The sequence below is a fragment of the Phlebotomus argentipes genome, unplaced genomic scaffold (genome assembly GCF_947086385.1).
Source record: "Phlebotomus argentipes unplaced genomic scaffold, Phlebotomus argentipes genome assembly contig_5, whole genome shotgun sequence".
Lineage (NCBI taxonomy): Eukaryota > Metazoa > Arthropoda > Insecta > Diptera > Psychodidae > Phlebotomus > Phlebotomus argentipes.
The window spans coordinates 8,573,921-8,599,381 of record NW_026776165.1 but is presented as its reverse complement, the minus strand read 5'-3'; the positions used below and the strand labels follow the sequence as shown (position 1 = coordinate 8,599,381).

Genomic DNA, 25,461 nt, shown 5'->3' with positions numbered 1-25,461 from the left:
GCATTCAAATTAATTAAAATTTGAAAAAATAAACACTCTAGCTTACATGTCGTCTTCTATGTACTTGAATTGAGCCGATGACGATGCCATGAGTGTGCTGTTGGACGGCTCAAGTGGCCCTTGATGATTGAAATACGTGGTGAGGAGGAAAGTGACACTGTTCAGCTGTTGTTGAATCGTTCCAATACTAGTGACCACATCAGTCAAATGCTTCTCCATCCCGCCCATCTTCTGCTCCACGCTGTATAGCCGCGCACCCACCGTCATGGGCTTCATCGCGCCCCTTTCGCTGCCCACCAAGTAGCTTCCCGGCTTGCCCAGCGTCTGGTCGAGGCGTCGCTGCAACTCCTTGATCCTCACCATCATGTTCAAGTGGCCCTGCGAATACTGCTCAATCACGTCGCGAACGTCATAGGGCTTCCGTGCCTGCTGGAACTTGCGCCTCGCCACGAAGTACTTAATTTTCCGAATAGCACGAATTGCATTCTTATGAGTTTCCGTCAATCTGAAAGGATTTCCCGCATGAGAAACTGCAGAGGCGTGAGAGCTTTCGTGGCACTTACTCTCTCACTGGAGCCGGCTCATCATCGTCTCCTTCCTGGTCCTGATCCATTGGCTCCAACTGCTCCACATCGTCGCTAGCCGCTTCCGTGACTGAGCTCGCTTGACTGGTGAAAATTCCTCTGCCAGTTTCCCTTTCGCGTCTATGTCGATTTGGCGTGCCTGGTAAAAATGCAAAATACTTTAGAGATAGTTTAATTTGATGCAGGAAGTTGCTAGGTCACTTTTTCACTGCAATACTTTGAATATGTTTTGTGACCAAGGTGACCCTGGATTAAACACCCCTTTTCTACTGCTTGAAATTGGAAAATTACAAGGGAAATCCGTTGACATTTAATATGAAGTCTAATATGTAATTCTGCTATATAAATATACTATTTCTCAGAAAGGCCCTAAATTAGAGTCAATTTAATTGCCGTAAATTGATCTTTGCATTGAGTCTGCTTCTTCACCTTTGCCGCACAATCAATTAATGTTTACTTTGAAATGCTCTAGGAGTTCTCAAAGGATCAGTAAGTAGATTAGCAAAGGTAAACATTGTGGGGTTTCGCCTTTGAGATGGCCTGGAAATGCGCGGTGAACATTCCCATTGATTGTGGCCCGAATTAAGTGGGATGTTTCCACCCAAAGTGCAATCCACACATGGTCGATGTGTGTATTGGATGTCGTGACAAAACATATAAATATTCCACCAGCTCTTGGACATAAACTGATTTCACGTGGTTATGTACATGGAGAGGAAGAACAAAATAAAAAGAACCATCAACACACCCTCGACCGTATTGCAGACGGAACATCGTAAATGTTACGTGCCAACATGGAGCAGTAAATATACACGGATTTTCGTTTGCCACTTTATTTTCTTGTACCTCCGTGGTTGCAATTATTTCTCGTGAAATGATATACAACAACAAGACATAAAACAAATGATGGGATCCCCCAAAAATGCTTGTGTTTTTGGCTGATTTCTTTTTTAAAGGGAAATATTAATAATTACGCACACTTGCAAAGAGAGAATTATGCGCCGTGATGCTCTGTTATTTATAAGAGATATTAGAGGAAATTTATTGACTCACCAACGCGCTCGTCGTTGTAGAAGCCTCCATCGCCGTCCGTGGACTCGCTGCGCGGCGTCGGGTGCTCGCCAGCCGCCGTTGGGGTGTTACACGCCGCCGAGGACTGCTCCATGCGATTGCGACTCTTGCGACGCTTGAGAACACTCGCTCCGCGTTTCGCCACCTGCACCATTAGGGTCTGACCCGAATGTTTCAATAGAACAACATTGAACATCGAGCGTTACAAACATAAGGGGTAGCGAGGCGAAATTAGTCAAATTTAAACCATGAAATGCGATGATTTATGACAAATGGTGAGTCGAAATATTTTATCATGTTGGCCATAATCAATACGCGTGTAGAGAAGCCGAAAACATTGTGTGTTATAACCTATTTCCAATGCACGACAATATGAACAGCAATTGGACCAATTGAACGATTACGAGAGAGCTCGTATCCATTTAACAAGCAACAGTTTGGTGATCAAATCATCCTTATTACGTACCCCGGAAATAATTTGCCATTTGATGAAGAGACAGATTTCAACCAAAACCTTTGTTTTATGAAGTATTCTTTTTCTAACCACCATCGAGGTTTTCGTGGTAATTAATAATTTTTAGGACAACATTGTAGTAAGGATGTGCTGTTGGGACCCCAGAGAACTGACTAATTCACCTTTGGATTGAATGATTTGACAAATATTGTGGGGATATTTTAGTTCATATTGGCAAATTGATTATTTAAATTCACAGGATATTTTGGGATAGAAGAAGAATTATTGAAGAGCATTGGAAAAACCGGAGAATTTAGAGCAAGGTGAGCAATTCTTAGCCAAGAATGGAGAAAACGTTGCAAATTCCTTGGTCATCACCATTAAATATACAAAACACGTTCTATTTGTTAATTCAAATGTCCTTCTCAACACCCTTAGATTGCAAATACCCCGGAGTGTGTCTATTGCATTTACCAGTGGAACTATTTACTCTGTCCACATATCAACACGCCACTTTTGATTGCAATTAATGGATTAGTTCTGTTCACGTGTAAATTGTGGATTTGCCACTAATTGGTTTGTGGGGCATTTGAAAAATTTAGCAGATCGATTTCCTATTTCTGCCAGTATTTCACGTGATTGCCAAGGGAAAAAGTAATATACAAGAATACCATCTTCTGAGCATGACATTGTGACGAAGGTGGCAAAGAGAAGAAGCTCAAGGAGAAGCTCTTCAATATGGCATGACTTTCTAGTGTGCATATTAAATGAATAATTAAATATGAGATTGAACAGGAGTATTTGAGGTCTAAGTGATGAAATTATTCCAAGTTTATTCATATCGACTAGTTTAGCGATGATGTGAGCAAAGTCTATTGACTCTTGGGTTTGAATTTCATATATTAGACTAATTACATGTTGATGCCAATTATTATTGCTTAGTATCGTGATTATTTCACTCCATTAGCATAGCATGGTGTGAATGGCATGAATTCTAAGGTGACGAGAAATGGCGAGAGAAAGTACGAGAGAAATAAAGGAAAAAGCTGCTAAAGGTGATTTAAAAAAAAAGAGAGTGAGAAGAGAAAAAAGAGAAAGAAGCGAACGTAATTTAGTGTACAAGAAGCTTAGTTAATTTTAATTAACGTTAGTTGGTGTACAAAACATGGCGCACTTACCTTCCCCAATTGTGTTGGAAGTACCGTGGATCCCGACGGCGGATGGGCGTCATCTTTGTTCTGCACATGAATATCCCATGTAGCCACGCTGTGGAATTTCTTGTCGGCAGCATAGCAGCGCCATAAGCATTGTATGAGCATTGCAGCGGCGGGAATTTGACGATTGAAATGCTTCTGACGCTGCTTCTGTTGCACTTTTAGGGCGAAGCCAGAACCAAGAATACCCTGAAAAATGTAACATAATACGTCAATAAGGTTTCACTTCATTACGCTCTCTTCGCCTTTTGTTATTACACTCCACCCTCGGGCTTTGCAAAAACATATAATCTCACTCCGTCTACAGAGTGTGCTTGTCGACCTGCAAAGTTTGAGTTGAAACTGTGCAAAAGCCACACAAAAGGGGGACTTTTGGCGATTTAAACATTGTTCAACAGTTCAATTGACATGCCGTGGGATCCATTCGCATTCCACTGCGGTGGAAAATCCTCCTGCTATGTATTGAGAAAACTTACGGCTGGGAGTGCAAAGAATGATATGGCAAAGACACTGAAGCACGACGCCACAATTTTTCCCATCCACGTTTGGGGCACGGCATCGCCATATCCTATTGTTGTGACGGTAATTACACCCCACCAAAGGGCGTCTGCGTAGCTGGCGAAGTGCTTCTTGCCATCTGGGCCCACGACGTCCTTCTCCGCCAAGTACACGAAGTACGAGCTGAAGATGAGACCCAGGAATCCAATGTACAGCGTTGTAATCAATTCCTGAAAGGTTTGGTGTGAGGAGAAGTCCATTGTCAGGTTGGAAAATCAATACGGAATTTTAAATTGAGGCTCCACAAGTTCATACCTGTCGGTGAATGTAGACAACAGAGCCGAGGAGTCGCCACGTTCCGCCCTGTCGGTCGACGTGTAACATTCGTAGGATCTGCAGGAAGCGGATTCCGCGAATGGCACTCGTCGCGAACACCTGACCATTTGATCCCACGGACAGCACCACCATGGACGCCACCACGACGATCAAATCTGGATATGGAGGGCATGGTCGTTATCCGTGCACATTGCGAATAAAATCTAATTGAGGGGCTTTTGTGTGCGACAGTAGTAATTCAAATAGCGTGTCCAATTGGCGGGAGAGTGGGACAGTTCTCCCTCTAGTGGCGAGGAAATTACACATTAATCAAGATTCACGGGGAAAGTTTATTTGTCATGTGGAGAAAAATCAATAATTAAACCTCATTCGAAATTCATCCACGCTAGGACACACAGTGGTATATACAAAAAGAACTTATATTTTTCAAATCAATCTATGCGATGCCCAGAGAACTTGTATTGCATGAGCAAACAATGGAGCACCAGCGAATGGCATAAACATTAATACAACATCAATTCCATCACATGGAATTGTTCTTGGCAGAGAGAATGGAATTTTGATTTAATTTTTCAACCATCCAATATTGAATGATGGTGATTCAACAGTTTTTTTTCTCATCTCGAAGCGCAACTTACGTATCTCCCGCAATAAGTTCAAAGCGGATATTGGCATTTTCCTCGCGACTTATCCTTCTCATTTCACATCGGAAGCATGACTGTAATTTATAAATTGCCAATTTATTGCACAAATCTCATTATTCCATCATGCTTGTGGCTTCCGTTCATTCCTATTGAAGAGCTTTTAAACGTCACATTCACGTATGAAATTCAATTGCATCGTAATAGGACGATGCAATGATAAAGAATACAATATTAGAGTTGTGTGTATAGAAATTATTGCATCATGTTATTGATTTCTGATGCTTTGAGAGCCACAAAGCTTTGTAAAAACTTTTGCAAACTCACAGGAAATATGTTATAATCGTAAAAGTTTCCTTGAATTCACTAATTATGAAAAGCATTTTAAATTCAATTGATTTCATGAAATAATGCTTCCGCTTCCATTAAGACTTTTAAAACACCAATCGTATTTTCAAATGGAAATAACATTTAGCAAATAATACATTAATACCATTTTGAATCTCTCAAGCCAAATGGAATAATTATGATGGACAAGGCAAGGAATTAAAGTATTAAATTAATGGCAATTTTGGTATATATATAACGTTTACATTTGCTGCTATTAGAGCGGAGCATTTCACATGATTCAAATGTGCTGTTCTTAACTAATTTACCTATAATGCAAATGGGTTTCCGTATGAAGCGCAGTCGTCCCCAAAAGCCCATGTATTTTGATCGACATCCTGCAGACCAGAGCCGAACGATGTACTCCAAGCCGAAGAACACCACCAGCCATATTTCCATCCAGAAGAGCGTTTCGTTTGTGAAATCCGTGTACTCCTCGATTGTCGACAAAACACTAAAAATTAGGCATACGAGCACGAGCATAAACCTGCGAGGAGAATAGTAATGTCACATGAATTATTGACATGTAGGCAATGTATAATTCGGCGGTTATAGTTTGTATTTGCTGATGAAGACACCACACAAATTATTTTGGGCAATCAATATCTGTTTACTAATGTAATATTGAGTAAATGGAATGCGTATCGCACGACAGAGACTTACACAATACAGTGGTAAATCAAGCACCACCATCCGGAGGGATGCTCGAGGAACACATAAAGACGCTCCTGGAAAGTCTTTCCATGGCGTCTATGAAATGCGTATTTCGCTTTGTATGCTTGATCGATCGGAAGAGCGATGGGATAGTAGGGATCTTGAACACCTGAATCCGGTGCATTCTCATTGACAGCCTCCTGCTCGCCATCGGGCGCAATTTCATCTGCAGAATTTATTGAATGGAACATTAAGTAGCAATTACCTCAGCAAATATCAATTTCTGAGTCCTTTCGCTCCCTGTTACACTGTCTCTTGAACTCATTTCAATTTACTGCGCTTCTCTTGCTGACATTTTACAGGGACGCGCAAAGGGGACCGGAACATTATGTGCTGGCTCATAAGTTCGCTGAGGCAAACATTAATTCAATAGCAAGACGGTAAGAGTTTGAAAACACATCATCATTTCACAATTTCCAAATACACGACCCAGCAATGTACCCAATCTTGAAATTCCTCATCTAAGAAACTTACGTGCTCTGATTCCCTATCATGACCTAGTATTAAACAATGCTTTCAGCGCAACATGTGCCAATTTTCTGAAAGTCTATTCAATTAGTGTTTGAAATCTCAGTTTTGCAGCACAATGCCTGAAATGGCAGAATCTTAAATGTTCAGCATAAGAAAATCAATTGAAACTTCTCCGACTCAAAGAAGTTGTGCGCCATTCAGTTTGTGCAAAGGGTGAAGCATGTTCTGCGCTATTTGAATTCCTGTTGTAAGCAAATATATATAGTTGTTGTAAATATGAAGAAGAGAGTCTTAAAGTCCGCATCACTTTACGTGATGGTATGAATTTGCATGGGAACAAAGCGTCTCCCTTTGACAAGTACACATTCTTCAGCAACTTTTACAACAAGTTGCAAAGTTTCTTCGCAATGTTTGCTCAAAAATTGTGCATATTTGCGCTGAAAAAACACGGTTGAGAGATTTGAATTTTTCTACCCTCTTCCATCTTCAACATGCACAGAAGGCAAAAAATGATTGATGGATGTTTCCGATAGTCTGCGGTTGATTACTCAATAAGACATGTATTTTTCTCTGTCTGATGTATTAAAATCAATCAGCGATTCATCAAATATTCCACAATCGTTTATTGTGATTTCAAATGACAAGACAATTTCCATTTGTGAGTGATTTTGGAATCCATGCAGTATTTTTGGGAATAATTGGACTCTATAAATTTGACAGAGCTCAACATATTCAACAACATTTGGTCCTTGATACAAATTTCTATTTGAATTGACACTAGTAACAACCTTTATGTCGTAAAATGTTGCGTATTTTCGTCGGACAAAAAAAATCCACAACCAATGACGTCAGACGAGGAAAGGAGAATTTTCCAGTGGAACGAGAATTCGAGATGGAAGTTTGTGAAGCAAAATTAAATACTTCTTGACTTTCACAACAGTCATCTGCACAATGGCAATAAAACTTTATTCTGATTCCCACTCAAGGCATTTCATTCTTCGCGGTTCAGAGTTTGTGCAGAATTCGTGGCTATATTCCATAAATTGCGAAGGTATTATGAAATGAAACTTTAATCGATTAGTGTGAAATGGAATGATTTTACACATGATGGAATTATTGTCGGAAGTGAGAATTCCCCTTTCACATGATGAGGGTTGTAATTTATACGGGCTAAAGGGATAATACACCCTTATAAAGTTTCGAATATGGGGAGGATATTTTCTAAGAAATATGAGCAAAAGCTCGCCCAAAAACTGAGTATGAAATACCCTTTAAATCTCTTGCTTTATAGTGCCGTCCCTGCAAAAAGTCTATGGAACTGAGTTACTACAAATGCCAGAGTTTCGATAACATATTTACTTTCTATTCTTACTGAGATGTGGTCAGAATTAAATTCATGTTTAAAATTTATATTGTACAATGTGAATCTGAATTGATTTTTGAACTCGACAAAAATCGTCTTGAATGTGTGTTTGCCCTACAAGCTTTTGCAGATGTAATGAAATAAATCAATAACGACGCGCTAATCAAAAAGGGGTGTTAAATGGATTAATCATGTGTCTCCAAGTTCAAGAGACACTTTATCAGGGAGAAAAGCAAGGAATCCCAAGGCCGATTGAGTGATTACCGTTCTCCAGAGGCGCGGGCTCGATGAGGTCATCGGGGGGTGCCTGCGATCGCTGTCGACTTCTGCTTCTGGACGTGGACGCGTGTCGAGAGCGTGCCTCATGGCGTGGAGAGGCGTTGGGACGGAAGCGCTTCAAGAAGTGAAAGGTGGGTCCTGGGTTGTTGTCCTGCATCTCCGTATCCGCCACGAGTTCGTCCTCGGAGCCTTGGAGGGCGGCGTAGGCGCAGCGCGTGGTGGAAATGACGGGCGCCTTGGCGGGCGAGTGGCGGCGCTCCCTGACGATGGGACTCTTCAGCACGGACAGCATCAAATCGTCGCGCACCTGGGCACTCCCGGAGCGACCCTCGACCGCCGAGGCGCTCAGGTGGCGGATGTTGCCGTGCGAATAGTGCCTTGGTCGCTGCTGCCGACGCGCCCGCTCCTCCTGTTGCAGGCGAATGTCGTGCGCCTGGCGAAAGAGAGTCTCCTGCTCACTGCGATTCATGTCGGTGATAATGAAGGAATGCGAAAGATCCGTAGGCGTGGATCAGTACTGCCTCGGCATTCCACTTATAGTAAAAACGCTGTTCCGTGAGACGTCCGACGTTTCCAGGCTCCTCTCTTGCTTGAGCATTCTCGTCTGCTGGCTAAATTCGAGCTGTGCTGTCTTTGGAGCACTCAATCCGCTTTAATTAAATTCACTCCTGTCACTACACTGAACTCCGGTGCTCAGGATCTCGTTTTCTCGTCAAAGACACTCCAAGTCAAATTTTACACCTCCTTTCGTTCACTTTCATGCATAAAATTAAACTTAGGTCAAAACTTGTCTGATTTGAGAAGGAATTATTCAAGGAGGAAGAGCCTGAGGCCACATTATCTTATTCTTTTAAAAACATCCTGCGATGCTTTCTTGACGTCATCAGCTTGTTTGCAAAGCCTCAGTCCCAAGATAAATTAGATATTTTACGCTTCAAATCCTACAGATACTTGTAATGTGATTATATTGCACACAAATTGTAAGTGCTACATTGCAATTCTGTTTTAATTAAATTTCTACAACGAATCTTCTTGTGTGAAGTCATGAATGTGAAATTGCTCTGAGTAGAAAGATAATCTTTAAACCCTGGAAATACATTGCGGCGACTTAGAGTTTGTAATTAAATTGAAATGATTAGAAAGTCAATCAAGTGATGTGTGAGAACCAGAATTTTTTCCTACATACAGTAAATATATTCAGGCTAAAGCCTTCTGCTGCAAGATTTGCCTTTCATTACGTAAATCCCTTTGTGCAGCAACGCCAAAAGTTTACCATCTTCACCACACGCTGTCCTGCCAAGGCAAACATTCAAAGAATATATATCAAAGTTAATCGAGAGAGAAACAGGAATGGTGATTGCATGATGAAATATTCATTTCTGTTTTGCTTTGTGTCACCTTTCGCTCAAGATTTGCACAAAATTAACTTGAAATGCAAAACTCCCAAACTCGCCATTCTCCACCAAAGCACTATTTACGCTCGTGAACTTTCCCAAGCCAGAGAGCGTGAAAAAAGAGTGCCCGAATATTTTCCTACTGCAAATTAATACGTAATCCTCTTTAATTTACCTCCAAGGTTGAGAAAAACGTTAATTCGAGAAGAGTGTATCTCTGCGCATAAGTGCGGAAAGAACGTGAATATTTCATACGGGAAAATCCTCCAACGTCCGTTTCTTCTTCTCTAAATTGAAGAGATATGAAAATGCTTTTGTGAAATTTCATCTGAGTTGTGCCACTTCCATTCAACATGGCTGAAATCTTCTTTCATAGTGAAGGGCAAATCGGATTGATGTCTCAAAGACGCTGTTAGTTTAAGATGTCTTCTCACCCACTTTTCGTGGCATGAAGTGAAAAACATATCAAAAATCCATGAAGTATAATTTTTAGAAGCTTGTAAGCTCAGCTCTTTCCTCTTGTTGCTTCGCCTCTATTGTTCAATTCCACTATTCATTTCCCTGGGGTAAATCTGGGCTCGTTACTGATTATAAATTTGGGATTGTTTGGGGAATGTATTTACAATGAACTTCTCATTAATGCCGTTGAGATACATTGTTGGAGTGAAGATGAGTGCTTTGCAAAGCTCGTAAGCTTTCAAACTAACTCATAGTCAGTCACTTGTTGTACTGTGTTTGATGTATTTCTCATTCTCACTAGTGTTGCAGAATTTTAAAAGTGATAAAACCAGAGACTGAGATTTAATTAATATAGAGTATTTGACTTTTTTTTTACTCTGCTGTCGGCGATATTTTTCTTGTGTCTTTTATCCCCTTTTGGTATACAACACAAACAACAGTCTCCCTTCAAACACCATTCAATGTTTGAAAATACGACATGTTTGAGTATTTTATTTGACTCTGAAACCTGGGAATTGAAGTCCAGACATATCATCAAATAGAACAAAAATGTATTTGTCAACACAAAAATATTTCAAACCATTGTAACTTCGGTCTCAAAGAGAAATTGCATTAAAAAAATTTAATTAATATTCCACTGTAAGCTGTTCAAATATTGAGTCAAGTTTGCAAACTCGATACTGTTTGGGATATTAAAAAATATTTCAATTTCGGTATTTCAGTATTATCTGCAATTATAGCGCCTTTGGCACTGATTTCAAAGCGTTGGTCATTAATTAAGAGTTTTTCAACGAGTAAACAGTCATCGATAATTGACAAAGTCCAGTAAGAATGATACTTACAATACTTATAGATTTAATATTTTCTACAGATTGCAAAAAGTCAAATTCAATCCCAGCTCTTAATTTGTCTAATTCATCATGTCTTCCATATAACATACGTATCTAATAACGAATGAATCTGTTTGAATTCGCCCCAATTGTATCAATTTTTCCAATGCCAACTACAAAAGCCACTCAATTTTTCTGAAAGCCATCCGACGGCAAACAAACTGATTTCTTCAATGGGCAATCTTAAAGTAATACTTCAATTTGCCCTAAATTCCCAATCATAAAATTAACGTGGATTCCATCCAATTCCCTCCAGTAAGCACACACTCATATACCAAAATCACCGCAGACAAGAATGTAAATTATAACCATTATACTTCCACTGAGAAGCCTCAGCAAATACACATGAAGCGCTCGTGTGGCTTTTTTCCCTTCGAATAGAGAGCATGTTTGAGGGATGGCAAGCGTGTACTTAAGCTGTTGATGTGCCTAGATATGAAATGTGGGAGCGATCGTGGCTTTTTCAGCCGAGAAAGTTGATACGGATGCTTTTTGTGTAGAAGCAATTTGAAAATTCCCCAACAGTTAATGCGAATAATCTGGCAGGTATATAAAAGCTTGTGTAATTACAAAATTCCACGTTTTGGAATTGTAGATGTTCTGTAATTCTGTAATTAATTTTTCCGCTTTTAAAATTGATTCGACACTCTGATATAGCGTCAATTCGTACGGAAGCGAATACATGGGATTGAATGGCGTGTGGCTTTCGTGGCAAGTCACATGATGGTGTAATGAATGAAAGGAATCGGACGGTGTATTGAGTTTCTGGGTGAAGAAGTAAGTGGAAAAAGTAAACTTTCGATGACATGGAGACACTCCTTGGTCGCTTTGGAGAGAACTCAATTAAGCTTAGATATTTTAATAGTACCCAAAACTATATCGCACGAACTAATCAATAACTTTCAAAGTAAAGACCATGAATACTGTGCGGCTTTTAAGTTATTTGTGGGGTTGACTTTATTGGGGTCACAAATAGACAGTCGAAATGGCATATTCGAGACTGAATGTGAAAATGGAAAGTCAGCTGAGGAGGAAATTGGGAATGAATTTGTAAATAATTAATGAAAGTATGGCGCAAAAGCGATGTTCGTCATGCGAAGATCTTCGCATTTGGGGTTGAAGCTCCTTGCAAATGTTAAAATGCTATATATAAGGAAATGTTACACTTCATTGGAGGCAATAAACTTTCGATACCTCAGTGAGATGAAATGGTAATAAATTTAGGTATTCACGGTTTGCTTCCTCGCTTCGTCTTTGATGATTGTATTTCGGCTTTATGGTGTCTGTGCGTCATGTATCACATTACATGGTGAGACTAAATAATGAATCATACCCTCAATAATGGATTTGAAATTTCCCTTTTAAAATAAAAAGCAAATCAAGGACAAATATGCGACATATATACACAGAACTTCCCCCGTCATTGCCAATGTCGCAAGAAGAATGAAATAATTAAGGGGGAAAATGTACAACAGCATACATTACATATGTACACCCAAGCGCCTCCACATAAGTCAACATTGCAGGAATTGATTTTTTTTCCTCCTTCACATGGGAATAAACCAGAAATAACGACTCAAAAATGAACCATTCCAGACGAATGCAGAAATACATGAGGAAAATCAATTGCACCGCCTCGGGAAAATAATTTTCGCATCCAAATTGAACTACATTTCTGAACAATGTGAAATTTCTATTTTCCAAAATTAAATGTGAATAGATTTATTGCGTGCAAATCGGCGATAAAGTATTTCTGTATATTTGGTGCTGCATCGAATTGGTGTGTATGTTCATGAACTCATTTGTCTTTAATGCATATACTTTTTGATCTCAAAATATCATTAATGTTGTGAATTTTGTACAGTGCTTTTTTTTCATATTGTAAAAAGATGACTAAAGACTTGATGTATAGTTTAAAAACATGACCACCAATTTGTAGAAGCTTCTGTCTCGAGGTTTTATCTCGCAAACTGTCCTTTCATAATGTAAAACCTTGGACACTCTCCGATAAACATTTTTTACTTGAATCCCCCTCTGAACATATCAGGACTATTGCAAAAAATGACAATGACATATGTGCCCATGCAATGATATAATAAAAAGGATAAATTAAACGAACGATGAGTATGTGAAGGGGAGAACATTCAGGTGGAACTCTATCGTTGATCTTAACTCGCGCTTTATACATTTATACACACATTATATATACAGCATATCGAAAAATTATGTCGACAGACGATTGAATACTTAAATTCAATGTGGGTTTCAGGAGCACGAGCTGTTCTTGGAATTAATAAACATTTTAAGAGGTGAATTTTGTGAGGCAACAACATTAGTCGATTGCAACTTACGGCCACCCTTCAAATTGGGGGGTTTGTGTGACATATCTTGATCTACTGCCACCAACATTACGATTGGATGGATTACAAAATTGCGTTATGGCACTGAAAAATATAGAATTGCTCCGCATGTGAGTTAATGCCATACAAAAGCACATACTTCACAGACAATAATAATGAATAAAAGTGTCCTTGATTTAATTTCACCAAGGGAACAATTGGTCAATAATACACCGCGAGGATGAAATCAAGATCTCTGCACGGGGTTCCACTATTCCAAGGCAGCACTGAAACAGTCTTCTGATTCAAATTTTTTTGAATAATTAGGCACGAAAATTTCCGAAGCCGAAAATCAATATGATATCAAGAGACCAACGCTGTTGGTTTGCCCACTACAAACCATTTTCTTTTATGGACGGCGTTCTTTGTCTTATGCGTGATGGTATAAAGTTAAAAATGAATGGATTTTCCATGTTCATCGTATGACAATAGTTTTGCGAATTATTTCCCTGAAAATTTGTCAGTGAAACTTTATGGTCAAACAGAATGTTCTAAATGCACAAAGTTAAAACTTTTGCTATTCTTTACACGCGCTGAATATTACTCTGTAGTGTTAATTGAGTGAAATCAGGGCGATTAAATTCAATGGAAATTGCTAAGTCGATATTTTTCATTTGTTGTGAAAATTACTGTGGAAAGTTATGATGAAATGTAAAGCATTGTTATAAATAGCGCATCATTTTGTGAGATGTTTCAAAAATTTGCGAAAATTTCAATGTATTTTCCACAACCCGCGTGTATATGGGAAACATTAGGAATTTTCGGTGATCAGAGACAAAAGCTCGTCTCCCTAGCTTAACTTCATTTATAATTTGCAAACTTTCTTTTGATTCCCTTCATGAATACATCGTTTTCCACAATTGACTACAATGCATTAACATGTGGAGCGCTCAAAATTCATAGAATGCGTGCTAATTAAATCATATTTGCGAGATATAGAAAAAGTTTGGCTATAGACAATCGTTCTCTGGGATGAAAAGGTTTACGCTTCTAATGCCAGATAATAAAATGAGTGGAATGTTGGAAATAGTTCCTCAACAGACAACTTTTCCGTACGTTTTAATACGCATTGTCACTTTGATGTGCTCATTAATTCCATACGAATTGCTCTGTGAATTCCTTTGGGAAAATGAATAAGTGGAATGTCATTTCGGTTGCAAAATCAAAGAACCAAGTAAAATTGAGCAGATGGAACTTTTCATATTGTAGTATTTTTCCTTCTCTGATTGGATTAGCGTGTATCGCGATTTTCAGCGCTGCGGAAAATGTGTTCCTCATATAAATGTCACAAAATGAAGAAACTTGCAAGGTAAAAATGTAAAATGTAAAAATGTATAATTGACTGGCTCAAACCTGTGCAGACGCTCCTCGATCCCTCTATCGTACCTGTATATATTATTCTATATGGGCCAACCATCTATCTTGCTTGGGAAAAAGAAAAACACCGTATAACATATTACAAATGATCCATAAAGTTTTCATTTCGTGGCATTTACAGCAATTACATTGCATGCAAAAGAAAACGGGAGAGAAATGAGACTTCCCATATATTTTTGAATATCATTTCTCTCTGCGATTTTGCCTTTGGAAATTGTTTTTCATTCATTTTTCATCGTCATCAGGAGTGTAGAGAAATGATGTCAGTATGAAAAGAAATAATTTTTATGTTCTATTTCTCACCAATTTCTTTTTTTTCGGTCTCTCTCTTGCTCCCTTGGGCTTTTTCGTATGAATTCAAATATCGATTCACACTCAGAATACTTCACTCATATATAGAGTGAGGCAGTAAAGTCTTAAGGGGCGAATCACTTTGCAAATAGAACAGATTTGGGGGAAGCAGAGTATGGCGAAAAAGAATTGGGGTAAGTGGAGGTAATTTAGCATGAAAATCAGTAATTTTAAAGACTTTTTCAAGACAATGTCAAGAATTGTTTCGAGAAAATCACAAGCAATTTACTAGTAGTTATATATAATTTAGACGTTGCTGAGCATAGAATTGCTCCTCCATTGAATTGCGGTTCTGAGAAAATATGTTGCTGATTAAATTTACTTCTGGATTCCCTTCTGGGGAACTTGTTCGAATATCAATTGTCGGAACCAATAGTGCATGAGCTATTCGCCCCTCGGGTGTATGAAAATTTGTGTATTGTACCACAAATTGACATTAGGGAAGTGCGGAACAGTTTACAAGCAATATTTCAACTTTCTATTAATATTATTTATATAGACAAATTGAAGTTCGACACAAAAGTAATTTTTTATACTGCGTTTTGTATAAAATCATCAACTAACAATATAGCATATAAACTACCCTTTCTTCCCCTATTGGAATGTGTGCTATATCGTATATGACAAGAAAAAAAGAATATGAAAATTGTCCCTAGAAAGGATCCTTTTCTTGTTATATTTTTGCTGAAATCAAACTTGTGAATTTCATCAGAGTTTTCCCGACATGTTTAATTGAATAAAATATTCCCCCCTTTTATGGTATGGAAAAGGTGGAAGAAGATTTGATGGTTTCTTAATTTGTTTTCTTTTTTGATATGTTTTTCGCATGTTTCGTATTATTTCTTTTACCAATAATATACTGACGATATTCCTGACATTTCTTTTCATATTTCACACAAGAAAAGGTTTCTTCACAGTCAGTTAACTCAGGATTTCTATGAGATTTCATGGGTTCAAAATTGCATTCTTACAGGAAGACTACACATTGAAACTTCTTAAATTTAACATCAAAGACATCAAATGAAGCTACTACATTCAGACCAATTAGAATTTTCCTTTCGTCATTCTCAGACAATTTTGGTGCGTGTTACGCAATTTTTAAAATTATTACACACATAATTTTTCATTTCCCCGCTCACATAACACTTTCACTTTTTCAACTTCCGATCGATAACATTTATTTCGCAACTCCTTTAGTCCCTGTTCACATCATTATTAAATCACATGCCAAGACCAACACATGCAATGGACAAATTAAACACCCAGCAAAGGAAAACATTTCATTCTTACAACCCCTCAAAGGCTCTTCTCTCCTCACAGACAAACTAATGGAAATACAGCGCTTTACGTGACTAACGCAATACGCAATTTCCCTTCGTCAGAACACTAGCTATGATGCTCAACGAGCGACTGCCAACAACCAACTGTTGAAAAATTGAAGCTACACTGACTATAAAAGGGGCAAAAGGTGTTTGATTTGAGTCCTGTCACAGTCACTTGTGAACATGCGCGCGAAAAGGGGAAAATCGTGCTTGGGGAAATGATTGGGTTGTCAATGACAAAGAAAATTAATTTCATCGAGACATTGTGGGATGAGATCAAAATCATATTGATGATTCCAGAATAATTCCATTTGAGTCGTAATAATGTGTGGATTTCAAAATGAGTTTAGAGTTAATTAATTAACGGAAAACATTGTTATTCTGCATTGTGCACTGAGAAAAATAAGCGTTGTTATTTCAACAAATTCTCAATATAACTTCTCAAATAATGTATTAAACAGAGTCCCAATTGGAGTTGTATTTTTTTTTTAACTTTGTACAACATTATTTCTCCTAATTTTTCCGTAAAATGAACTAGTGTCAAAAACAAAGTAGAAGTTGGTTTTTTTTATGATAGGATAATTAAATAAATCAATTTCATGGCAAACTGTAGCGTCACTAATGCCTTTGTCGTGGCACTTTCGCCGCGACTATCTTTTGACACAGCATGAAAGGAGTTAAAAGAACTAGTCGTGGCTCTGTCATTCAACTCTAAATTGGTTGATTGTGATATTTAGTAGCTTTGACTAGTCTTTACGATTTCGTGAGCGAAATCAGCGTCGCAGTATAATCGAGCATTGTCAATTGGGTGTGTTTCATCAGCAAATATGTAAATGGTAAAATAAAAACCAGTCAAATTGGAATATTTTCCCTTTGAAATTGTATAACTCATTGCATTGGAATTAATAATAATAGTATACATTTTACGTCACCCCGTCCTAACGAATTTTTCAGGTTGTCAGGATCCAAATTCAACATCATTAATTCTATTTTTGAACGCAAGTTTGAACGCCTGTTGATATGGTGCCGTATTTCAATGCTTTGATTAAAAATTTCCCAGAAGTGTTGGTTTGAACGAAATGATCAAAGAAAATAGTGTTGCATTGTTTGTTGAATGTCAAAACCAACAGTCCACAAAATGAATATTACAATAATTGTGTTAATTAAACTTCTGTAGCGTAAAAAATTGCTCAGTTTATATACAAAGAATTTTGGATATAATTGCGTTTTGTTAGACACACTTTGAATGCATAATAAATGTATGAATATTATTTGTGTAATGTACATTTTCTTTCATTCGATAGTGCAAAATCTCTCATATCCCTTTCCATATTGCAGATATCTGACATATAGAGTGGAGTGTATATGTTTGGCTTGCATCTTTCTTGCCCTGTATAATACGAAAGTGCCAGTATCGAGAGATGAAAGGGAATCAACAACACTCAGAGCTTTGAGCCATTTGCATCGTGGATATGGAGAAATGAGATTACATAATGCGAGAGAAAGAATATTGAATGCATTTTCCCACATTTTACTCAGAATGAAAGTTCGCATCTCGAGTGCATTGTGAATTTATCCGTTTACCTTCCACTCGCTTTTCAACGGATTACCTTAGCTATAGTTTAATCAAGGATTCATATCAAATGAACTCTCTAAATTTTCGCTCGGAAAAGCTCTCTATATTCTTATTGAATTGATCAAACAGAAGTGTGAACTTCATTTTCTTTTAGGGAATATTGAATTTCCTATAGCGCACAGCGGTTTAGCTCCTCAAAATGCATTCGTCTTTCTTAAACCCTCTCTAATGATATTTACTTTCTTGAATTCTGGCTTCTCCGAATAATCTTGTATCAGATTGAGTTGCACTGTGAAAATGAATGCACGAGGAAGGAAATTGAAATTTTTGCAATTTTGTTACGGCTCAATAAATGGCTTTCAGGCGTTTAAAATGATGTCAAACAGGCAATCACATCCAATCATTGCGTGTAAAAATTCTCTAAATAAAATCTGTTCAAAATTGATTCACTGCAAAGACCAAAAGGGAAATGTAATTTCTAGTTTGACTGGCTTTTGCGAAAAATCAATCACTTACACGGAGATGTGATAAATAATGCATTTCCACCCTGAAGGGCGTTCCAGGAAGTTGTACACCTGCCCTCTGAATGTTGTTCTTCCGGCGTGTCTCCTCTGCGCCTTCACGTAGCTCCTTGTTGTCTCGCCCCAGTCGTGTGGACCGCGATCCATTGACAACTGAATTGAGCCGGTGCCTTCGGAAGGAGAGTAAATAAATAATTAGCAGCGAAATGAAAGGGAGGAGGAGTAATTTACCTGAGTTGGCGAAATTTGTCAGAGAGGTCAGTTCGGTGAAGGGCGACGTCGCCGAGGAGGAGAGCCTCTTCTGGCGCAGATTCGCCCCACACGCCACTGGCACGTCTAAATCCGCCTTCGCCCGGGCACCTCCGTTCTTGTCCGTGCTCTGGTGCGCCTCCTCAATTGTGACGGTGGGCGAGAGGAACTTGCCATGGGAGCCATTCCCTCCGGGCCCCGTCGGCTTCTGATAGTGATCCGCGTGTGTCAGCAGAGTTTCCGACTCGTCCAAGCACAGCACTTCCGTTGGCGTCACACTGGGACTCCGGGGAATGTAGCTCATTCGCGGTGGCTTCTTCTCCACCCCAATTTTCCTCTTTGCCATTTTACCTGGGCCGTCGAAATGCCAAATATTAAGAAATGCTCTTTCACTACTCCACTTTCAGCCGTCGGCCGCTTCTTAAATGCCATAATTGTGTCAACATGTCGCCTGCAATCAAGATAGATCATATTTCCAGGATTAGCGACAATTCGCATAGTGACAGAGCAAATGTTAAATGGACTTTTTCCCATCTACAATGTATAATGCTAATGAAAAGTTCCCTTCACTCGCCCTCGGACGGCATTCGAAAGTGCGGGAGAGGCTAAAAAAGGGCGTCCAACATGTTATTACAACCACTGACAGAGCGATAAATCCTTTTCAACCGCCGAAGCACATATTTCATAAAATTCTCGACATTCTTCTCCATACTCAGAGTTATTTTGCGACTTCCTCTTCCACGAAATCACTGTATATATCGGCGATGGTTCAAGGAACTTCTTAGTCAGAGAGCTTTACACTTGACATGAAAACCCTAAAAAAAACTGTAAAATGTATGGAATTTCTCATCACATCACTAAAGTGAAACTTTGTACTTGCTGAGTTTTATTTCGAGCATTTCCCATCCATTATTTGAGCGATTTTGCACATTTTCACCTCAAATGGTAAATAATGTAGCGATTTTCTCTTGCATTTCTGCCATGATCAACAGTTTACGGGCATATGAGCAAATATTTGTTGAAAACTCATATTTTGGTCGATAAAATATTTTACAAAAGGGACAAAATAATGAATGGTCGTTAATAATAAAGTTTCTCCATAATTAATTGTTGCTTGTTAGCTTTGTCACACAATATTTCATATCAATTTATACAGAACAAAAATATTTCACATCTTTGACTTGCGTAGACAAAATGTTCAATTTACCTTCAGCGCAATTTTTTGCAGACATTTGCATATCTCCCATCTAGAAACGTGTTATGTACGTACATAGCAAAATCTGAGATGTAACACTTTTGATATAATGGGATTAGTGTGAAAATGCGTAGGAATAGAGAAAAAGAGAGCGAGATTTTTGTCATATGATGGAATAAATGCGACTAAACATAAGAATATCTGACATAATCTATCAGATTCCATTGATAAAGCACTCGAGATTAGGAAACATGTTGACAAAAATTGTATGTATTTACACAAATAGTCTTTGTCAGGAAGTCCGACGCTTTAGTGAATTCCTTTCCGCGACACTTTTCGTGGAAACTGTATGTAAGCGTTAATGTTCTGCATTAACCTGACATCGAGTTGGGCATTAAGAATGGCATTATGAATGACACGAAATAATGACACTTAATTTTATCAGATCAGAGCAACAGACTCTGTTTAGCGACAAGATTGAAGATATGATCGTCCTAATAAATAAACGAACACAGATAGGATATATTTTCATGTATTATGAACATTCTTTCGGCATCTTTCAAATGTGATTCACTTTGAAGCTTTCATTCCAATTGGATTCATTCAACCACTTAGTTATTTGAAATGTTCTGGTGTTTCATGGGGATGCATTTAGCAGAAAATCCTGAGAATCTTTACAGATAAATCATCACGCATTCACTGATTGGATGTTCTGGGATTCGTGAATTTATTTCTCCTTAGCTAGCAACTAAAGGGTTAAACCATTTTCTGTGCATAGAAAGGGTCTTTCTCTGTCTTATTGGTACGCACTATTCGTCACTGTTCTGCCACCTCCATCACCATTAAGCATTACATAAGAATGGTCTCAAATGTGAAGAAATATTGTGTAATAAAACACCCGAAGCCAGTAAGTAATCCCCCTTTGGCTGCTCTTTGTTCACCACTATCGATTAGTTTGGAAGGAGGCGCATAGAATGCCACCGTCCTAATGAATACGAGTATTTTTCAAGAATACACAAATTCGATAATTCCCCAAAAAATGATTACTCACAGTAATGAACGTGGTCTAATGATTCTTTATATAACATTTTTCCCTCTATATATTCATTGGGCTTATTCATTAATCATGCGTACGCGATGTGCCTCAGCGTAGTCCATATTTCTGGCCATGTATTGTCTGTCAACAGGCAAACACTGCGTGGAATAGCTTCCATTTCCGTGGGCCGCAAAAGGAATGCAAAACCCTTTGTCAGGTGGAAAACACCTCTATTTCGGCTATTTCCCAATATCGAAATTATCATATTCCGCCTCATTGGGGGATGTCTGTGCCTTGTGGGCATTGTTGGGGAATCGGAGGGGAGTCGCTGCGTGTGTGCATGTTGGATGGAATGGCATAGTCACCTACACAGAAGATGTATGTAGTGCCGCACACAAGAAGGTCATCGGGCACCGAAAAGGGGATGATACAAAAAAGGCACATTCATATTTTCCCAGAATCGATCGATGAGTTTTGCCAATAAGTTGCTGTGTGAAATATACAGCGGCAAAGTGAACGAGATGTGGCGATAAGACATGTACTGTAGGTGAAATTCAATCATATACACCCACTATTGGTCTCTATATCAGTGAATTTTAGTTTTTCGAGATGCTTCGCGTCACTGCAATCTCCCCAGTGTCCAAATTGCCACCAATAACCATATAACATGGGTTTTACCCGCCATCAAGCTAATACAATTAATGATTAAATAATTTTATGGTGAGATTTCGACTTCCTCTTCTTTTAGCCGCCAAACAAACTGATTGGAAAATCGATGGCAGGTCAGAGAACATTCACACCTTCAGCGCCATATAGGAAATAGCCAACTCTCTCTCTCTCTCCCTCTCTCGATGCTCAACAACGAAATTATATCACGATAATCATTCTATCTAAATTGCAGAGCTCTAATTGTTGCCAAGGCAAAGTGTTAACCTAAATTTCGTGACTTCAACAGCACCGGAAGTGAAGCACTGTTCTTCCGTGTTCGGTCAAATGCCATCATCTGAACTTCTGTTGCACTTCTCCAAAGCACAGGTCAAGCGAACTTCCATCTCCTGAGACAATATTATCAGGCAAGAACTTTTAATAAAGGTGGCTTCACGAGAACATATGAAATATTCCACATCTCTTGTTCCGCGGTGAAAACTTTTGCATTATAGTTCAGTGAGTCACAATGTTTTCTTTAAATGTTATTCTTGAAGTTATACTATCGTGTCGATCGAGATTGTCAGCAAAACCAAATGCCATTAGTAGTGTTGTTAGACTGTCGGCTCAAGTTAAAATTTATGAGCAAGTGCGCAGTTAAAGGAATGAAGTTAACTGGCGAATATGTTAGCACATAAATTCACATTGCAAACGACGAACTAAAGAATGTAAAATCGCCAAGGTTTTCAAATACCCAAGAAATTGATGAATCTTTCTTTGCTCTGCACAAATTCTGGGAAATTCCCGTTACTGTGCCATATTTTCCCCACATTTTTTTTAGCAGTCTAGTCATCAAGCTAGTAAAATGTTTATTTCAGCAAATACGTAAATTGCGAATGTCTTCTTTCGCTTGCGATGATATGCGAAGAACAATAGAGAGAAACTTTCTTTCTGATAGTTGTTTTATGTTAAATCTATAATGTATTTTGATGATTCTTAACAGATTTCAGATTTTCCACAACATCACGAGAAATGTTGTATTTTAAGACGTCTGTAGGAAGATGAAGAGGAACGACAAGAGCGGAAACATGTCTTTGATTTATTTACTTTCGCACAGAGTATTTGGTTTTTCTGTTGTGGACTTTTCCTCACATAAAAATACATATAATAAGGAGAAATATTTATTTCTTCTCGGACAGCGTAAAATTGTAATCAAGTGTTACATCTTGTCTCACATAAAAGACGACATTTTTCATTAGGATTATCTGCAAGAAAACATAGTGCATTTTTGGAAGCCATCTATTCTTCACAGGATTTGCGCCATTTTTCAATCTGCCGAAGTTGAATTACATCGAAGGAACTGAAGAGCAGAAAAAAGGATTTGCCATGATAAAATTTTATTAATATGAATATGCCTTTTCCTCCTTTTCCTGCTATGTATAACCATTCTTTCCAGCGAAGCATATTACTCAAGAGAATGCTTTAATAATTCAATGCTATATAATGCTTTTTAAGTTACAACTCGACGTAAGCAATATTTTAACAAAGACTCGGGAATACAAAACAACATGGAATATATTGTACACGAGAGCCATATTGAGCTGATGCACTGAAATAGAAGCTTATTTTGCAAATTCGAGTGCAAATCATAATGCTATACGCCATTGGCATCAGGTTTTTATACGGAAATTTAGAACAGAAATCTATAAAAAGAAAAAGATATGTATTTAAATGAAAAGATTACTTGACTTTACAAGCGATGGAACGATGGAATTCTTTTGAATTTGCCACATTTACATTTCATTATATTGAAACTTTGTCAATTTTATTTATTCCTGTGCTTTTCCAAATGAAATTATGTATATTCTTGCAGTTCAATTGCTGCACTTTGTATGGAAAAGATATCCACAAGAGAATATAGAGTTTATTTCAAAATATCCACTGCTGAGTTGGAAACATGCTAAAAGACAGTGAAAAGAGTGGAAATAAAAAGCTTCGGGGCACTTTGCTAAAAACATGGTAATTTTAGTACTTTCGCTACACAGAAGGTGATTGAATTACTGGGTAATTAATGTTGACGCAACATTATGTCATGAGCGAGTACAGCTAAAATTATCTCTCTTTCTCTCTGCATTCTATATTTAATAATATAAATTTTTCATAAGACTTTGTATTTACCATTTGTCACTGGACAAGATAAGCCTTGAGTGTCGGCATTAGACCATCTGAACTTGCATAGAGCGTCCCAGAACACGCATATGTCACAATTTCCATACATATTTCTGTATTTCACTATTTATTCAAATACTGTGTATTAATTGGACACTTTGAACTTACACACTTTGGCACAATTTCATGCAAATGTATGGCTCAGAGTGGCGCGGGATGTGTTTGATATTCGCAGAGTCTCTGCTTGGAGATCATAAATAATTTGTCAGGCAGAAACACCATATGGTTGCAACTATTCACTTAGAATTTAACCCTTCATTTCACGCCTTGTCTCTCACTCTGCACGCACCCACTTTATCGGATGTTCGCTAGAAATGCAAAATTCTGTGCATTTTTTATAAGACAGGCTCACCATCCTGCGGAAAAGGGAGTGACGGTGGCAATTGGCGAAGGACAGTATTCAATCGTCGCGTATATATTGAATTGTGGAAATTGAATTTCATCTACATCACCATGAATTCAATTTTGCAACTATTCACATATGGTTCGCAGCTGAAATTCTTGCACACTGCAATTCTATATTAGTTCTACATTATTATAGATTTGCTGCGCGATATTCAATCGCACCACTTTCGACTCTTTATATTTCGATTGTGGATGCTTTTAAATTTAAACCCACAATGCACTCCTAAATGTGGCACTGTGTCAATTCAACCGCGAAGAAATAATCCATGACGCTCGCATACAGCGCAAAACTATTAAAAAGACACTATTTCTTCGACTCACAAGTAATTACTAAACAGCACAATGTCGAATGAGTCTTGCTCGCTCTCACGACATTGGGGAACTTATGAAAATGAAAAAACTATGGCGGAAAATGCATAAATTTATAATCACTTTCACCCCAGCAGAACTTCACCTTGTCTGCAGAAACAGCGGGAAAGTCAGACAATGCGGAGCGTGAAAAAATCGGCGTCGTTTCCACACCAAGTTTCGATATAAACTAAAGAGCGGCAGTACGATTCCTCGTCAATTGCCATGCCATTAGGAAAGGCAGCAACACAATGCGGTCACGATGGAGGGAGCAAAATAATCTTTATAGTATTCCAACTCCACCTCCACATGTGCCTTGTTTGAACACATGCAAAGATCATATGTTTGTTTGCGGGTGGCACAATATTCAAATTTTCTACATGAAACCATGTGAAGTGGAAGCGTCTCTTTCAGTGTAATGCGTGGATTTTCCTTTCGTCGCATTTGCAGAGCGGGAAAAGTAATTTTGTCACACACAAAAGAAAAGCCAAGACAATTTTCACCCTCATGCAGAGGATCGACCGCAGGTTTTTTTTTCATTCCCGGGTTACAGCACAGCGCACGTCAAGGAAGTCAAGGAAGCGATGCATAAAGATAAAGAGTCATAGGAGAAATAAGGGCGCCCATATTTCTCAATGTATCTTCCTCTCTCACAATTGTCTTCGACATTTTCTCGAACGCAAAAATAGTAAATAGAAGTTGACTCGCCCCATAATTGCAGGAATAGCGTTAAATTTATTAGCTCCGCTACAGCGTTTGAGGCACCACAAAATCAATGCAACAATTACCTTTGTGATAGGTAAATAAATACGGTGCCGAATTGACGAACTTTTGGGCGGTAGCTAATATGGAATAGCTTATGTACAGTGATAATGAAATCTCCAGAAAAACTACAATTTTTAGATGAATTATAGATGAAAGGTATTAAATCTTTCAGAAAGCTCTTAAAGACACTAAAATTCTTTTATCTTAGTTTACAGAAACGCTGCAATGAGAGAGAAACACAAAATATGAAACGATAATTGAAAAAATTTTAGCGAATGTTGGAAAAAT

The 25,461-nt window shown here is 38.3% G+C and overlaps 1 protein-coding gene across 3 annotated transcripts; it reads right to left on the bottom strand.

Moving 5' to 3' along the window:
* On the bottom strand, positions 1–24,580 carry LOC132265557 (potassium voltage-gated channel subfamily KQT member 1-like). 3 transcript variants are annotated; one of them, XM_059766265.1, is made up of 10 exons: positions 24,515–24,580; positions 18,533–19,001; positions 18,297–18,471; positions 5,455–5,672; positions 4,137–4,312; positions 3,800–4,051; positions 3,288–3,512; positions 1,638–1,815; positions 564–723; positions 1–505 (listed from the first exon to the last, which is right to left on the bottom strand). In XM_059766265.1, exons 2-10 carry the CDS (start codon positions 18,894–18,896, stop codon positions 43–45), a joined length of 2,211 nt encoding a protein of 736 aa, XP_059622248.1. In that variant the 5' UTR covers positions 18,897–19,001; positions 24,515–24,580; the 3' UTR covers positions 1–42. The 3 variants fall into 3 exon arrangements, with proteins under 3 accessions (XP_059622248.1, XP_059622247.1, XP_059622249.1); XM_059766264.1 differs by lacking the exon at positions 24,515–24,580 and adding an exon at positions 23,605–24,020; XM_059766266.1 differs by lacking the exon at positions 24,515–24,580 and adding an exon at positions 23,605–24,020 and having other exon boundaries at positions 1,638–1,800.
* Between the last annotated feature and the right edge of the window lie 881 nt (positions 24,581–25,461).

What these genes read in the sequence shown, in the direction of transcription:
- LOC132265557 (XM_059766265.1), bottom strand. Translation starts at nt 18,896, where the DNA reads ATGGCAAAGAGGAAAATTGGGGTGGAGAAGAAGCCACCGCGAATGAGC. An exon ending in TTCCAACACAATTGGGGAAG is followed by an intron (nt 1,816 to 3,287) that starts GTAAGTGCGCCA and finishes CATTCGGGTCAG; the next exon opens with ACCCTAATGGTGCAGGTGGC. An exon ending in GAGCCGGCTCCAGTGAGAGA is followed by an intron (nt 506 to 563) that starts GTAAGTGCCACG and finishes AAATCCTTTCAG; the next exon opens with ATTGACGGAAACTCATAAGA.